The 17,242-nt window shown below is 38.1% G+C and overlaps 1 protein-coding gene across 3 annotated transcripts in view; it reads left to right on the forward strand.

Annotated features, from left to right (window-relative positions):
* RBSN (rabenosyn, RAB effector) overlaps nt 1–16,736 on the forward strand; it is a 28,407-nt gene extending 11,671 nt beyond the window's left edge. For all 3 annotated transcript variants that reach the window (XM_042450959.1, XM_042450960.1, XM_042450958.1), the window contains 7 exons: nt 66–227; nt 2,709–2,950; nt 6,645–6,715; nt 8,694–8,780; nt 9,410–9,512; nt 11,261–11,365; nt 11,844–16,736. In XM_042450959.1, coding sequence (XP_042306893.1) covers nt 66–227; nt 2,709–2,950; nt 6,645–6,715; nt 8,694–8,780; nt 9,410–9,512; nt 11,261–11,365; nt 11,844–12,998 — 1,925 coding nt within the window. In that variant the 3' untranslated portion in view covers nt 12,999–16,736. The remainder of the gene's footprint in view (nt 1–65; nt 228–2,708; nt 2,951–6,644; nt 6,716–8,693; nt 8,781–9,409; nt 9,513–11,260; nt 11,366–11,843) is intronic.
* Nucleotides 16,737–17,242: the final 506 nt, after the last annotated feature.

Below are 17,242 nucleotides of genomic sequence, written 5' to 3' on the forward strand. Positions count from 1 at the left end.
TTGCCGAACTTCCATGCCATGGATTTACTTGATGATGTTTGATAGGTTTTCCCCTCTTGTTATAGCAATTGAGAAGTCTGTTGTGCCTTGGGTTAATGATCAGGATGTGCCATTTTGTCCGGATTGTGGTACTAAGTTCAGCATACGGAACAGACGTCACCACTGCCGCCTTTGTGGCTCCATCATGTGTAAGAAGTGTATGGAACTGGTCAGCCTTCCCTTTGCAAGTGAGTACAATTGTGTAGTATAAATGACTTAAATATATGTTTCTGGTGTTTATTAAATTAAGGATCAGTGCTAAGTGTAGGAAGGAAAACCCAAGCTTCTGGTTTTACCCTTGTAGCATAAATGAGGCCCTGTCTATTAATGTCCCTTTACTTTCTCTCTCCCAATCTAAAAACCCAGAACCTCAGCCATTAAAGAATATGCTTATGCATTTTCATATTTTTTTCCATGATTACTTGGCATGTGCTCAGTAGTTCATTTTGCATCTTCTAACAAGGAGATGTAAATTACTGTAATTTAAATAATTATTAGATGGAAAGTCATATTGAGAATTAACTACATACATTTTTCTTATCTTAAAAAAATACTAGGTGCTTATCTTGAAGGATTCATTTTTTACAATAGAGCTAAAAGAGGATGCACTGGTAATTGTGTGATGGCTATTCATTGAAAAGTGCCTGCCTGAAGGCTAGTGATGGCTGTATGTTAAACCAGAATCCTACGATAGTTATGCTGTCATGTCCTCAGTAGTATATAAACACACCTTCTTAGAATACCTATTCTTGGCAAAAGGAAAAAGGAACTAATTGGGTAACTAATCTGTTTTCTCTCAGCCCCATTATTCTGGTTGAAGGTAGGCCTTAAGTCGGTTACTGCTTAGCTGACTATGAATAGTAGCTGTGTGAAAAAAACACTAACTTGTGCATCTGAAGATAGTGTCTTTATCCATATGAACCCATTTTTAGTTAATATCTTCATTGGAGGTACTCCGTTGGTTACATCTTGTTCTCTGAAATTAAGGTGGAAGAGATAAAGGAAAAGGAGTCCCACATGCTGTTGATGGTCCACAAACTTTATTATCTTAAAAAGCCCAACACGTTTCAGCCTTGTCACAAATTGACCTTCTTCAGGGGCTACTGTAAAATGTATAAAAGTACATTTATTATAGTTGTGGTCTGGGGACAATGCATAAATCATCCCTAAAACATAATTTCTTAAAAGTTCTGGAGCTAATAGCAATATATTTTCTGAAACCTTTCATTTCACAAATTCCATCATACATATGAGGCACCACAGATTTTATAAACAAAATACCCCCCTACAATTGGAGAATGATGATTTAACAGGCACAATGGATGTAAAATCATTATATACTGATATACTCCAAGAAGAAGCTTTATTATATATTCCACTTTAGAGAGAAGTTAAACATCCTCCTTCACATTTTTTTACTTTCACTTACAGAAATATCCATGACAGAATTTTATTTTCAATTTGAAAATAAATATTATTGGCAAATTAAGGATGGCTGTGCGGTGTCCTCTAGCCCATGAAGTGGCAAATTTATATATGGAAAATTTTGGGAAAGGCATTTGCTCTAATGCAGAACACAAAGATAAGCTTGAAATGTGGGTCATGTAGTTAGATGATGTATTTTTTATATGGAGAGATAATGCAGATAAATTTTAAAAAAATTCTACAAATTTGTAAACTTCATTAATACCAATATACAGTTTGATTTAGAATACAGTAACTCAAAGGTCTACTTTTTCGATTTAAGAGTTTAAAAAGAAGGTCATCTCAATTTATCACAACAATGTACAGGAAACCTATGGATGTAAATACTTATTTGAAATTTAATAGCTGCCATCCCAGGCCTATGAAAATAACATGAATAATTGTGACAAGGCAAAATGTGTTGGACTTTTTAAGATAATAAAGTTTGTGGACCATCAACAGCACCTGGGAATCCGTTTCCTTTATCTCTTCCACTGTGATTACGTGTTTTTCAGTTTTTTGTTCTGTCTCTGAAATTAAGGCACATGGCCTAAAAATGGTCTTTTCAGTGGTGATATTCATCTTATGACATCTCCTCCCAATGCATGAATGCTTGGAGCCTTTGTTACTATCTTAATAGCTGTCTAATTCATTGTTTGTGTTAATTTTGTCTCAATTTTCTGCTGCTTTATGTTAAGCTATTACATTCCTTCCCACTTTTTAAATGCATGTGTATTGGGCAGCACATTCCTTCCTTTTTCCTCGTGACAATTGTGACCAGAAGATATTCATAGAAAGACAAAATCCTAAAGCAATTAACAAAAAAAGCCTTTTTACTGGAAGGGGAAGGAGTGCAAAGTGGAAAGTGCTTACTTTACAATCTTGATATTTTTGATATGAAGCCCATTGGCATGCTGCATTATTGCTGTCCTAGGTCTTGTTGCTTTTGCCATCTATTTGATTAACAGTAATTTCAACCATGTTGTATAGAAACGTAGCTTCATTTCTTAAGGCAGAATATTATGTGGAAAACTACCTAGACCTGCATCCTTTCTAACAACCACTCTGTAAAGCAGGCTATTGGTTTTCCCATTTTGTGAGGTGTACAAGTTGAGTTGACCAAAATCTTTGAACCCATTTTTAAGACCAGTGTTCCTTCCACTTGACCTCATGTCCATTAATGTTTTATTGGTGTATCCTTCCAGGCAAACTCACCACTGCCAGCAAGGAGGTCTTGGCCTCTCATACAAGCCCAAACTGCTCCCCCAACAGCATTCAGGGCTCACGCCGTGGAAGCATCAGTAGTGTTAGCAGTGTGAGCTCTGTCTTGGATGAGAAGGATGATGACCGCATCCGTTGTTGTAGACATTGTAAAGACACCTTGCTGAAAAGAGAACAACAGATTGATGAGAGAGAATATATCCCAGATGTTGTGAAACTCTATGAGGTAAATTGAATGATATGAGATCTGTTTGTTACTAATAGTTTTGTTACCAGTAGTTTATAGAGTTTGGTATTACAATCTAAGTAGTACCTAATATGCTAGATACTATTCAGATACCCCCCCCCCCCAAAAAAAATGGAATGTGTACTGTGGACATGATTTAGTTCAGAGGTTGTTTTAGTTATTCATAAAACTTGGACTGATTTGGAGACCACCCAGGCAGACTTGAATCCAAACTAGAATCCTGTTTTAAGAAAAGCTTCATAACTTTGGTCCAGAGCACACTCCAGAAACAATCCACTTTGAGACCACTTTAGCTGCTGTTGCTCAGTGCTAAGGGATCCTGGGAATTATAGTTTATTGTGGCACTAGAGCTGACAGAGAAGGCTAAATGTCTTATAAAACTACAAATCCAATAATTCCCTAGCATTGAGCCAAGGCAGTTAAAGTGGTCTCAAACTGGATTATTTGTGGAGTTTTTTTTTGAAAGAGAGCTGTTCATAATATTTGTTTTTCTTGGCAGAACACAGTAAGATTTGCAAGCATCATTCACAATTCTATGGAGATTTTAGCCAAATTTCAAATAAATATATTAAGGGGTGTGTGCAGGAGCAACCATTCCATTGTTTTTTGTGGGTTTTTTGTGACCATGTTCTAGAAGAGTTTATTCCTGACGTTCCATTGTTGTGGAAAAACCTCCTGGCTTGGTAGGCTGCATTATCACCACCTCTAAACCCACTAAGGGCTGCATCCTTCTATTGCCAGGCTGTTTCTGTTTCTGTTAGTACCCAAATGCACCACTTTTATCGGGAGACACAGCACATGAGGTGCATGTGCTTTGTTTCTCGGTAGGATTGCTTTCCTGGCAGCCTATACCAAAAATGGAGAATTAAACTTTTCACTTTGCTAGACCCCAGATCTAGGCCAAACCAAATCTAAGCAAATGATGATGCATGCATGGTCATAAACTGATAAAAAACAGTCTTATTGCTTACAGCTGCATCATAAACCAGCTGGTTTTGATCTGTAAAGCTCTATATGGCTTGGGTCCAGGTTATTTGAAGGAATGTATCTCCCTTTTTGAGCCAATAAGAGTTCTAAAATTGTCAGGTAAGGCCTTCCTCTCTGTCCCATCACTTTCTCAGTCTCATTTGGTGGGACCAAGGGAGAGGGCCTTCTTGGTGGCTGCTCCCAGTCTTTGGAACCCCCTCCCTGGAGGCCAGGATCCCCCCATACCAGCTCTCACTTCAGTGACAGGTGAAAACATTTTTGTGCCATCAGGCTTTTTCAAACAGATAACAATTGGGTTTTTAAATTGCTATGCAGTTTAAATTTTATGGTTTGTATATAGTTTTTAATGTATTTTAGTATTTTAATCTTTGATATTTTTAGCTTTATAAATCTAATTGTTTTTAAATGTTATATTTATACTTTTTAATGTTTTGTATTGTTTTTAATTTGTATGATTTTAAAACTGCTGTGAGCTGTCTTGAATCCCTATTTTGGGAGTAAGGTGGGTTATAAATAAATAAATCAGTTCTGTAATCCACAGAAGTGAGGCCACTTATTGGTAGTATTGTTAATTGATGTATTGATGTAGCAGTTTTAACTTGCTCCTTCTCATATGCTCCTATTGCCTGCTTTAGAAAGCTGGGCCTAGCAAATCAGGCATATGCATTTTGCTATGTGGAAGAGTATACCCTCCCATTGTTTCAGACCTGTTTAGCCCAGGAACATGATGTGAGGGTGGGCTCCACCTTTCTTAATTTTTCAATATCAATTTGTCCTTGAATTACTACATAATATTTAGTCAGAGGAGGCAGAGAGGCACTCAAAGAAAGGGAAGAAGGAAGGCTGATCAGACTGGATCCTGGGGACCATAGCATTCCATTTTAAGCAGGAATGTTTATGCCCCACACTCTTGCCAGAAGACTCCTCTGCTCACAGTGCTTTTACAAAGCTGAGGGAGTAACAAGTAAATCTCCCCAGCTTGTCAATCCATCCAAGGTATTCCATGTTAATGCAGTTAGAGTGAAGCCATACCTTGGTAGAGCAAGTGGTTAACATGGAGATCTCTTTCCAGTCCATTCTTTGATACAAGTAGATGTATGAATGAGAGGGGGAGAGCACATATAGACTGATTGTAAAGTTCTAGATTTTGTTCCCGTTCTTTCCAATTTTATATAATTACAGAATCATGGAGTTGGAAGAGACCTCAAGAGCCATCAAGGGGTACTCCCTGCCATGCAGGAATACACAACCAGAGGCATTGTGTATTTATATTGGATTAAAGTAAACTGCCCTAGAAAGCTAGTATAAAAATTCTCTGATTGTACCGGAAGCTGGCAGAAAAAAATCTGTGATAAACAAAGTGTGTATGGATCTCCAAAATAAAATTGGATAGACCAGGAACAAAATCTGTGACTTTCTTCATCTTTTTAATAAAAAAGTAAGGACTGAGGACTTTTCTGCCATTTTTCTCTAAAACTACTTGAAAAAGAGGAGTTTTGTTCAGTTTAGGAATTGTTCTCTTTCCCCAAATAGTTGTCGAATAGTTGCATGTTTGGAAGTACCCATAATTTCTGTCCCATGCTTGATACTACAAGTGTAGGGATTAATCCTAAGGGTGTAGGCCATTGGGCATTTTGCTCAATCTGAAGGGTTCTGTCTCTAGGCAGAAAAGAGAAATGATATGGACTGTTTGCTGAGTTGTTAAAAACCTATACCTTCTATGCATATTAGGCATTGCCCATTCTCAGTGCCTAGCTAACAGAGCAAGTGCCTCTACTGCCTTCAGAATAAATATGTCTCCTTAACTGTAGGGCTGTCTCTGCTGTTCTCTTTTTGTTCCACTGCCAACTTGGATTATTCATGTTGGTCTCTTCCAGTGATGCTCCTGGGTGAAGGATTTCAGCAAGTTGTTTTTCTGTGTAACTTTGTGCACAAAATTGCAAAAATACCACCTTTGCATGGCTATAGCAGTACTTTACATTTGCCAGTTCTGAATCACAAGTGCATTACTGCATAGTATCTTTGTTTGCATGGGTATATGAGACTAGTGAATGCATCTTCTGCTGCTTCTCTGGAGAAAATTAGTACCTTGTTTGGTGGGAGTAAAAGGGTACTGGGTATCCTTTGTCTCCTTTAATAGATTAGCAGTGTAGCAAGTGACCTCAGTTCAAGAGACTAGGGCAGTGAGAGTCCAGGCCTGGAATGGAGGCAGCTTTTGAACATCCTGCACCATTCCTCCACTGCAAGAAGATAGTGCAAGTTTTACAGTGATATTCCCTTTCTCCAGTGAGTGGAGATACCCCACCTGTCATGCTAGTTTCATTTAGAATCTTGTACCCTGGAGATATTCCATACCATTTCATTTTACTTAGTATTTCTCTATCCTTTTGTGTTCAAGCGAGAGAGTTTAGTGTGTTTCTATTGAACACTTTTTGATGACGTGTTATGGGAAGCGGTACCCTTCCTGTAGGGCACCATATATCAGTTGATTTGCCTAAGCTCTGCCATGGGGAACAAATGGGAGGAGCAACCCTTTTGATAGTCAGCTTGACAACTACTACCCGGTTTTAAGTTGTTATTCAAAGAGAAAAGAAAAATGCAATGCATATAAAATATTTCTGTATCTAATTGTTGCTGTGAATAATTAAATACAGTATTAATCTATTGATTTTATTGATTAAACCAGAAACTCCGACTTTGCATGGAAAAAGTTGATCAGAAGGCCCCAGAATACATAAAGATGGCAGAATCTTTAAAGTAAGCCTGTTCAGTTGCACTCTTTAATACGTATGTGATTAGTATGTAATGTTCAGAGAAGAAGACAATTATTCCGTTCATAGAGCAATCATTAAAGTCAAGCATTAGTTGCATAGTAATTACTAAATAGTAAGTCAAGAAAATGAAAAATGTTTATGGGAATGATGATGAAGTTACAGTTGGCAGATTGGAATCACCAGCAACCTTTGTCTCTCTTGCTGCAACTTATTTTTGTCATTTAATATGCAGCCTAAATCAAATATTGAAGAACTTAAATCCTTGTCCAGTGACATCATAGTAAGCCCTAGTATCTTCCTTACTGTTGCTTCTGGATTTTTTTTCTAATGGCCCAGCAAGGCTACCCATAGCTTTTATCATATTAAGAACTGCAAGTTCAAATACTACATCTAGATTCTGTACAGTCCTGTTCAGGTTATTTTTTCTAGATTTGTGTGTTACATGCACAAATGTATTAGCTGAAGTTGTCCTGAGCCAATGGTAATAGCAAATGCTTGACAGTTTATTTACCTGTGCTAACGAGTTGTTGCAAACAAAGAAACTAGATTAAAAGCAAGACTGGGCAACTTGGAGGATGGAACTTGAGTACAGTAATTAAATACCAGGAAAGAACAAATAAAAGTGTGAATGAGGAAGAGACGCAAGAGAGGCTTGATATGCTTCTTTTTTTTCTATCAAGAGAATCCATCTTCAGGCTTCCTTCCATTATAAAATTTTCAAGTGGGGTGGCCATGTTAATCTGTGGCAGCAAATAAAAACTGGTCAGAATCCTGTACCAGTTTATACTTAACTCAGTACTTAACTAAGTAATCTTCTGGCCCAACTCCCCAAAATGTGATGAAAGCATCATTAAACCATGCTCTGATTGTCAGCAGAATAGCCCTGCCCTTCATGCCTGTTAAAGCATGTTGGGAGGCCAGTTTCAATTGTGGCAGTACGTAGTGTCAAAGTTGTGACTCAGGCTATATCTGTGCTGCAGAATCAATGCAGTTTGACACTGTTTTAACTGCCATGGCTCAATGCTATACAGTTCTGAGCTTTGTAGTTTCATGAGATGTTTAGCCTTCTCTGTCATAGCTCTGCTATCACAACAAACTACAAATCCTAGGATTCCATAGGATGGAGACATGGCTGTTAAAGTGGTCTCAAGCTGTATTATATTTACAGTACAGATTGGACCTTAGAAATTATTGTGAATATGAAATAGATACTGTTAGTATTGGAAAGACTTGTGGTTCATTCTTTGTTTTTGTAGTAAAAAATTCTTAAAATTTTAAATAGGCAGCCGAAACCACTTTCCTTGGTCCTAAGGTTTCTACCAGAAAACATTGTCAATGGTGTTTGATATTAGCCTTACGAAATACATGTGTTTGTAAAAATAATAGTCTTAAAAATTTGAAAGGGAATACAAAACAAAAACGACAGTTGAGGAGCAAATGACATGTTAAAAACAAAGGCAGCCTACATAAGCCATGTCAGCCTACATAAACCATGAAATATGTAACTGAAAATAGTTGCATCACTGTTGCATGTACTGTATGCAATATTGCATATACAGTAATACTGTGGCACTGTCATGGCAGAACTGAACTCTGCTGCATTTGGCTAGGAGAAAAAAAATTACCTACCTTTTCACAAGTCTGGTTTTGTGTATGGAGAGAGGTGCCTTACCAATCTTTCTTGGTGCAATTCCTAAAGAGTTCTCCTTCACAACCTACAAAGTGTAGTTGGTTATGACTGTATTTATTTTATTGAACTATGCAATTTCCAGATGAGATGCAGGAGGTCTGTGGTGTTGCAGCCCCCCCCCCCCCCCCTCTCAATTGATCAATGGGAAGAATATGTTGTAGATGAGAGAATGGCCATACCCTAAAATAATAATGTGGCTTTGGTTAGCTGGTTTGCTGTGTTGGTGAGCATGAAGGTTTAGAAGAATGTAAATCTGCGTGTTTTCTTCCAGTGTTGGAGAAACAACTTACAGTCTTGAGCATGCAAGCAGACTCAGGATGGAAGTGCAGAAGATGTATGAGTTAATAGATGCTTTAAGGTACGTAATACAAACATGGAAGTAGAAATTCTGTCACTGTATTTTAAATTTGCTGCTTTTTATATTTCAGTGAAAACAAGTTTGTATATAAATATTACTGTATATATTGCCCAAACATAAGCTCATTATTGTCAGTGCATAAATGTTGATTTAGGCCTTCATTTCAGCATACCTATATTTGTGTATCTTTGTTTTCAGTGCCTCCAGCTAATCTGTGGTCTAAATGGGAAACTATATAACTGACGGACTGCATTTCCTTTAAACAATTTGATGCCCAAAGCAGGAAAACTGATTTGATGCTTATATTATCTTAGAAAAATGGAATAAAGTCAAAGCTCTGCTATTTTTTGTTGGAAAAGTTCAAGTCCAGTAGTTAGAGAAACACGAGAAGTTACTGTGCTGATGACAAAACATGACAAAATGCAGACTGCAGGCCAACCATAGTACTATACTCTCTTTTCAAAAGACTAGTAATAATCACAAATATTTGGCATTACTTATTATTAGGAAGACTTCATCTAATTAAATATGACAGACTGCTTAACTTTCTAGTTTGTGCTTTTATATTACTCATAACTGTCTACTAAGTTGATATTTCTGGTATGTTTTTTGGATTTCTTTTGGTTCAGCAAGAAGATTCTGACTCTAGGGTTGAATGAAGAGCCACAGCCTCATCCCAGAACATTACAGCTTCAGAGAATGATCAGATATTCAGCCACACTTTTCGTACAAGTAGGTTATCTTAAGAGGGATGATTTGATCTTAGGGAGATAGTATGCAGTCTCTTGAAACAAGGAAAGATATACTAGTCGTAGATAAGTATTTTTTCTGGATATTATAAAGTTTGTAATTCTGGATAAATGAAATTGGCCTTGCAACGTACTAACACCTCTTTACCTGGTTGCTCACACCGTGGGTGAGTTGCTATTTAAAAGCCTAACAATTAACTTTGTATTCAATTGATTGAAGACGGTTGTTTGTGGAGACTTTAATTTCCAAAAGCTAGTTTGCAAACCACCTCATACATGATTTTGCAAAGAAATGTATAGTCACCCCTCCGTTTTTGCAGGGGATCCATTCCGGACCACCGCCCCTGTGAAAATGGAAACTCGCATATATTCAAGCCCTGTTGGTTTAAATGGCCACATGCTTCTGCACGTGACATTTTAGCCAATGGGGCTTGCCCCTCTATGCGTAATTGAGACTGCGGATTTCATGTCTGTGAAAAAGGAGGGGCGACTGTATTCTTGTTATGCTATGCTGTTAAAATAAAACAAATTTCTCTTACTCTTTAACATAGTGTTAATTTCCTCTCATTTGATCTGACCATTTGTCTCCTCTAGCCACATTTTTGTCTGTATATATGTTTTGCCTGTTCAGTTCTATAGATTACTTATTCTCACTTGCAAACTTTGAGTAAAAATATCATTTTTCTCACAGCGAGTGAAACATTGGCACTTAAGTGCAGTTTGAACCTGATCAGTCCTTCCTTCCCCACCCTGCCAAAAAGAGCTCTCCAATGTATAATTAAGGCTGCAGTCCTATATAAACCTATTTGGAAGTACCGTCTTACTTCTTGAGTAGATAACAGAGATGGCAGTCATGCAAATAATGTTGGACTGCATTTCCCAGCAGTCCTACCCAACATAACTAATGGTGGGAAATGCTGGGAGTTGTAGTTCAGTAATATCAGAAGGTGACAGTTCTCACTCCTGTTGTGTGAAATGTGGCCATGAATTCAGCTAAAATTTTAAAAGGATAAACTAGTTCTGTTGATGAATACAACCTAGATGGCAAGTGGCATTACATGGACAGATGTGCTGTTTTTGACCTTTAAGATCTAAAATAGTTTAGGCCTATACTGAAAGGCACCACTCTCCTCTCTCAACCTTTTTTATAGACGACTTAACCAATATATCTCAATTTTTAGTAGTGAATTAGTTGCAATAGTAGATTAAAACCCTAAATCCTATTTTTAATCCCAACTAGAGTAATTAAATTGGTGGTATGTATTTACAAACATTATTGATTCACTCTTCAGGTATTGGTTCATTGAGTGTACTCTAGGTGGGACCAACAAATGGATTTAGGCTAGAGATTCTAGGCAACAACGGTGCTTTTATTTAAAAAAATTCCCCAGGTGAAGACTATTATGTTTTACTCATCTTTTGTTTTTCAGCCCTTGATACTATGGATTAATGCACCACTCTTGTGTTAATTGGTATACTTTCACTTTTGTTGCTGTTAATAATGTTTGGCTTTTTTCCCTTGCTTTTATGCATGCTGATGATGTTGTTAGCTGTCTTGAATGCGTTTGATGAAGAGGCAGAATAAAAGTATTCAGTTAAAAGAGAGCACAGCTATTGAAACATAACTATATATTCTGTATATGCATTTTAATTACATTTTAATATTTGCAAGTTTTACAGCCTAATAGCTTATACCTATTTAAAAGGAGTATTTCTTTTAAAATACTGTAGGAAAAATTGCTTGGTCTGATGTCCCTACCAACCCAAGACCAATATGAAGAACTCAAAGAAAAAAGGAAACAAGAACTGGACAGAAAATTACAGATGGAGAGACAGGTGACTATCTCTGTCAGCACTGGGATACTTTTGTAAAAGCTGTTTTGTTTTTATATACATGGATTAAAATTACTGGCTCTTGAATATCTTTCTTTAAAAAATCCTGTACGTCAAAATGCATGGTGCAAATGAAGGATTCAGTCCTATTGTGAATTTGAACAAGAGTAGATTCATTGAACCAGCGGATTTTACACATATGTTGACTCACTATTTAACCATTGATTCAGGGGGTCTACTCTGGTCAGGATGAAACAGTAGGATTCAGGCCAAAATTACTGGAGTTTTACACTTCAACCTTACTGCAGAGCTTCTCCCTGCACTCCTTAGGTAACATGACAAATGCCAGGATATGTGGGAAATGTCCACATCCTTCTCAGGAACTAAGGCAATGAGGGGAAGTGGTGAAGCTGCACATGGGCTCTTCACATGGCCAGGTACCTTTTAATATCTAAAATAATGTCTTCTTTCTTTTGGCTAGGCAACACTTGAAATACAGAGAAGACAAGAGGACAAGTCCATGGACTATGCTTCCCGATCCTTGACAGCATCCAACGGTGAAGTGCCACGGACAAAAAGAGTAAAGAAAGCTGAAGGTTGGCTCCCCACTGCCAGCATATCTCGCCAACAGGAACTTGCAGACCCTCTTCTCCAGCAAATTGACAATATCACCTCCTTCATTAAACAAGCGAAGGAGGCAAATCGTTTAGATGAAGTACATATGTTACAGGAGAACTTGCGACAACTTCAGGATGAGTATGATCAGCAACAAACTGACAGAGCCATTGAGCTGTCCAAAAGGCAGGCTGAGATGGAGGAGATGCAGAGAGAACAACTACAAATCCTCTGTGAAAAAGAATGGGAGAGGGAGCATAAAAAAAGGCTGTCTCAGCATTCGCGGACTCGTTCCTTGGATTTCAGAGAAGTGAAGCACAATAAGGCTGAGACTGAGAGAGAGAGTATAAATGAAATATCACAGGCTTTGGATTTAGATACTACTCAGAACAGAAGTAACCCAGGCTCTAAAGGCTCTTCTCCTAGTGGTGTTGACAAAGTGCCAACTTGCGAGAGCCCAGTCTTCCCTTTTCAACCTCTGAGAATCCCACAGCATGACAGAATAACAGAGCAAAATGTGACTGTCCCCCTAAATCCTTTTGAAGATGAGACAGTGGTTAGCACATTAAAGAGGGAGCCTGATAATCCCTTTGCTGAGGATTCCTTCCCAGTGACTTCCTTGCCTATCCAGGCCTTGCATAGTGATAAAAAAGAATACAACCCATTTGAAGAAGAGGACTGTCATCAAGCAAATGGAGCAGCAGTCAGTGCGCCAAACCCCTTTGAAGATGCTATTGGAAATCCTTTTTGTGCCTCTATAGGGCATCAGGAATCTGGGAATCCATTTGAAGAGTCCTCTTCCTCTATGAATCCCTTTGAAGTTGATGATGATGATTATAACGAAGTGTCAGGAGAAGATATCATAGAAGAAGAATTGCTCCTTCAACAGATAGATAATATCAAAGCTTATATTTTTGATGCCAAACATAGTGGACGGATGGATGAGGTAGATGTACTGACTGAGAATTTAAAAGAACTGAAGCAAACATTAGCAAAACAAAAGGAGAAATCCACCTGCTGAATTGGGACTGATATCCATGCACATAAAACCTTATAATTCTCTGTTTGTCCTGGGGTAGAGCAGGTGGAACTACAAGGAGAGGCATGTTACAGGTGGGAGTTCTGGAGCTTAACATTTATGCACTTTGGTATAGGCATTTTGGCTGTTACTCAAAAGTCACAAGCAATGTCCATGTTACCTAGAATGCTGTAACCTATAGCCGTTTGGCAGAAATCTATTTTAAACTTATCATTATTTTTGTTTGAAAAAAACAGCCCAACATGGTCATATTTCTGAGTACTGGTTTTATTTCTGATGTAAACCACAAAGCTGTATGCTTTAAAATGGAGGAAACTGTCTGTAATCCTTCTGCCTATGTTTGGTTGCTATTTCAGTATGTCTTCCAAGCAGATTTTCTATGAGCAACCAGATTCTCTCAGTAAATTCTGGGTGAAATCCATCTAGTGGAGGGGTTTTCAGTCTTTGGTCCTCCAGTTAGTTTGGAGTTCCCAAGGGTTCCAGCCAATATGGCCAGTGTACATGAATTCTGAGATTTAAAGTCTCAAACATTTGGAGGACCAAAGGTTGAGAACCACTGACCTTATGTCCACTTGCATATATAGAGCTTATGGAAGAACAGGGAGGACAATTCCTCTTCCCTCCCTGCAGTCCCCTCTGACTAGTTTGTGAGGGTCCCATAGTCTCCTGGAGCAGATTTTGGGAGTTGTGGGAGGGTGAAATGCCCCCTCACTGTGCAACCAGTAGACACTTTCCATTGCTGGAGGAGCACTAGATTTCATCCTGTATAGCATGAAATAAGATGGTACCTTTCAGCAGATGTGCATAGCTGCCATATACTGTACACTACAAGTGTTAAAAAGCAGATTGCTGATATACAGTGACCTGCCTAGTAAAAAGGCCAATGATCTAATTGTGCAATACAAAAGAGAATATAAAGGGATTTTAACATATGGATAGCTCTGATATTATGTATAATACCTTTGTTTCAGTTGGCTTAAACCCTGCCAGCCTCTCTTGAGATAATGGACTTCTTTCCCTTCCATTATCATCTATTTTTCAGGACTCATGTAGCTTACAAGCTTACACTGTTTTTAATTTTAATAGGTATTTCCGGGAAATTTGGGGTTGCACCTGTCATGGGGATGCTGCAAGATTTCTTATTAGCCCTACACAGAATGGCAGCTCCCCCAATTCCTGCACTGGTGGAAGTGCAACAACAGCTGAGCTGTTTCCTGCTTGTGGTTTAGATATGACTTTGAATCTGGGCATTTCCTCCAGTTATTATGGAGACGTGTGCTGAGGAGGCAGTTTAACAATGACAGATCTTAGCAGGAACTAACAGCCGTGATTGATCTGGTCTCACTTGAAAGACTACAGAATTCTGCCCATAATTTTTAACCAAAATTTAGCTACCTCTGATATACGTTTTAATATAAAATTACAAAGGAAAGCATGCAGTGTTTTCAGTTACATTTTGAGAGACTGATCATCTTCAAGAGAGCAGGAAACTCAAGTTTGGAGGTGTATGCTTCCAAAAAGTGTTGCTGTGCAACCTCCATTTCTGCAGCCCCATAGTACTAAAGGGAGGCTGTGAGACATCCATGCTTGAGACTGGGCTGCTTATTTTCCCACATTAAAAGGTGAAGAAATCCTCTTGTTTTGATACTTCTTTGCACTCTTGACTTTTTGGGAAAAGTCAGAAAAATAGAACTATTGAACAATTTCTGGTTTTAGTTGCTGCTGTATGAATTTACTTCAGTCACATCTGATGATAGATAATCTAAATGTGACATACAAAGTCTGCATCTGGAGATTATCATAAACTTCTAGACGCTTCACCTTGGAGCAGGGCTCAACAGCAGAATAAAGAAACAGATGTTTGCTCTTTTTTAAAAAATTGGGTCTAAATACTACAAAGTAAAACAAGGGATTAGTCCAAGAAAAGTAGGACACTAAATACTTGGTAATGCATTGTAAGCCCAATGCAAACTTGTTCAACTGTGGGGAACTCAGAAAAATGTTTACAGATGTTTTGTTACTTAGTGGGTGGTTAAATATAATCAAGAACTAAAAGTAGCACTTTGCACATGAGGCTTTATGAATTTTATTTTATTTTTTATTTCTGGTGGGCTTGAGGCTATTTGAAAAGGAAAAGAAACCACATTCCTTCTAGTTCACATTTTCTTTTTTGCAGAGGGAAAGAACTGGCTTAACTAATTTCATATTGTGAGTTGTTATGCTTGAAGCTGCTACTTTCTCACTGGCAGCTTGTTTTAATAATCCCTCAGAAATGTGTTCAGCCATGCTGTAGAAACTAACTTGAAAACATCATTTAGGGCTACCATGGTGATACGTTACATTTTCAATATCATATTTTTTTCCATAATGTGAATACTTATGCACATAACAAATCTAAGATCAAACAGGTAACTAGAGTAGGGACCTGATAAAAGGCAGTAAAAAAAGAAAAGGAAGCACACAATTTCAGTTAGCCTGACATCTTTTAACCATCTTAATTCACACTTTAGGCAGCAAACCACCAAATTCATTTGGCATTTTTTCTACCCGATCCAAAATCTTTCAATGGCTTTTTAAACATTTAAAATGTTTATCCTTGTTACATGCATTATGCCTTCCTTGTATGTATGCCATTGTCTAATACTCTTTAAGATATACATATAGTCTTGATGTATGTTTACTAATAGCGCTGTTGGTTTGTAGCTCCATGACTGCAAGTCTTTGTGAAATGTAATTAGCCTTTCTGATAGCGTGGTGGTAGACCCACATTTTGGAAGCCTTCCATTTGTACTATGAATGAACAAAACCATGCCATTGTGAGATTTAACATGAATCACAACTGTTTATACACTTGCATGTACTACTCTAATTTGCAAGCTTTCCGAGGAAATAAAATAACATGTTTGTTTTGTGTGTGTATGGTAGACTGATTTTCCCATCCCATATTAACTCATAGGTGGAAGTCATTTACTGCCCCCACCAAGTCCCTCCCTTCTGACCTGTAGACTTTTTGGCATCTGCTAAATGGCAGACAGGAACCTGCTTTATATTGACTAAAACTGGCCCTCCATTTTCGTGTAGGCTCTGTTCCAGATCCCCACCCTGCAAAAATGGAGGCTTGTGCATATTCAAGCCACATAGGCTTGACTGGAGCATGTATGCCATTGAAGATAGTGGAGGCCTCCCCTCAAAGGCACAGATCTCAGATCCGCGGGTTAGGCAGGGCGACTGTATTTTCAAAATTGTCAAGGTAACTGGCTTTTTCATTCCCAACAGAGGTGTTTGAGACTTTCCATATGCAAAGCATGCACTCTACTGGTGTTCTTAAAATAGTTGTGTTGGTATCTTTCAGCATAAAAAGGAGGGAGGAGGAAAACAAATATAGCAGGACCTTTAAGACTGATTTTTCTCTTTCAGCATAAAAAGGGGGAGGAAGAGGAATATAGGAGGACCTTTAAGATTGACTGGTTTTTATTTTAGTACGAGTTTTTGTGGCTATTCCACTTCTTCAGTTACAGTACAGAGAGCTACTCAGCATATAAAGGATATTTACAGAGTTGTGGGAGTGTGATGGAATGCAACAGGATCCAGAAAGATGCAAATCATGGTCTTGCCCAAAATGTTCCAAGGGTTCTGTAAGGCGATATAGGTCGTTCAAATCTTTATAGTGTTCAGTTACTGTTGATGTGTGAAAGCAATAAAACTGCTTACCAAAAGTCAGTCTTCTTGGGTGAGGGGGCACATCTCCAAAGAATAGAAGTTATTTTGAAAATCATAAAAGGCTTTTCATACAAATGTTATTCTCACTTCTCTCGGGTAGGAGCTTTGTAAGTCTGAAACTAAACTTCAACCCAAATGCATTGGAGAAAGAACATTCTGCACCAGTTGAAATAATGCAGTAAGAGCAAGTTAATTGTTGTGCCTTCAAATCATTTCCCTTAAGGTAACCCTATGACAGGTTTTCTTGGCAAGATTTGTTTGGGGTGGGAGGGTGTATTTCTGTGAGGCTGAGCATATAAAATGTCTAAAGTCACCCAGTGAATTCCCATCACCAAGTGGGGAATGAAATCTTGGTCTCCCAGTATCCTCTCAGTACACCATGCTGCCTGAAGTTAATTAAACAACACTCATTTCCTTCTTTATCATCTATGTAGCAATAATAGTGTCTCCTCTATTCTCACCTATAACATGCTATGCTGTAGTCTAATAGAGTAATGCATTAAACA

Source organism: Sceloporus undulatus, chromosome 2 (genome assembly GCF_019175285.1).
Source record: "Sceloporus undulatus isolate JIND9_A2432 ecotype Alabama chromosome 2, SceUnd_v1.1, whole genome shotgun sequence".
NCBI lineage: Eukaryota > Metazoa > Chordata > Lepidosauria > Squamata > Phrynosomatidae > Sceloporus > Sceloporus undulatus.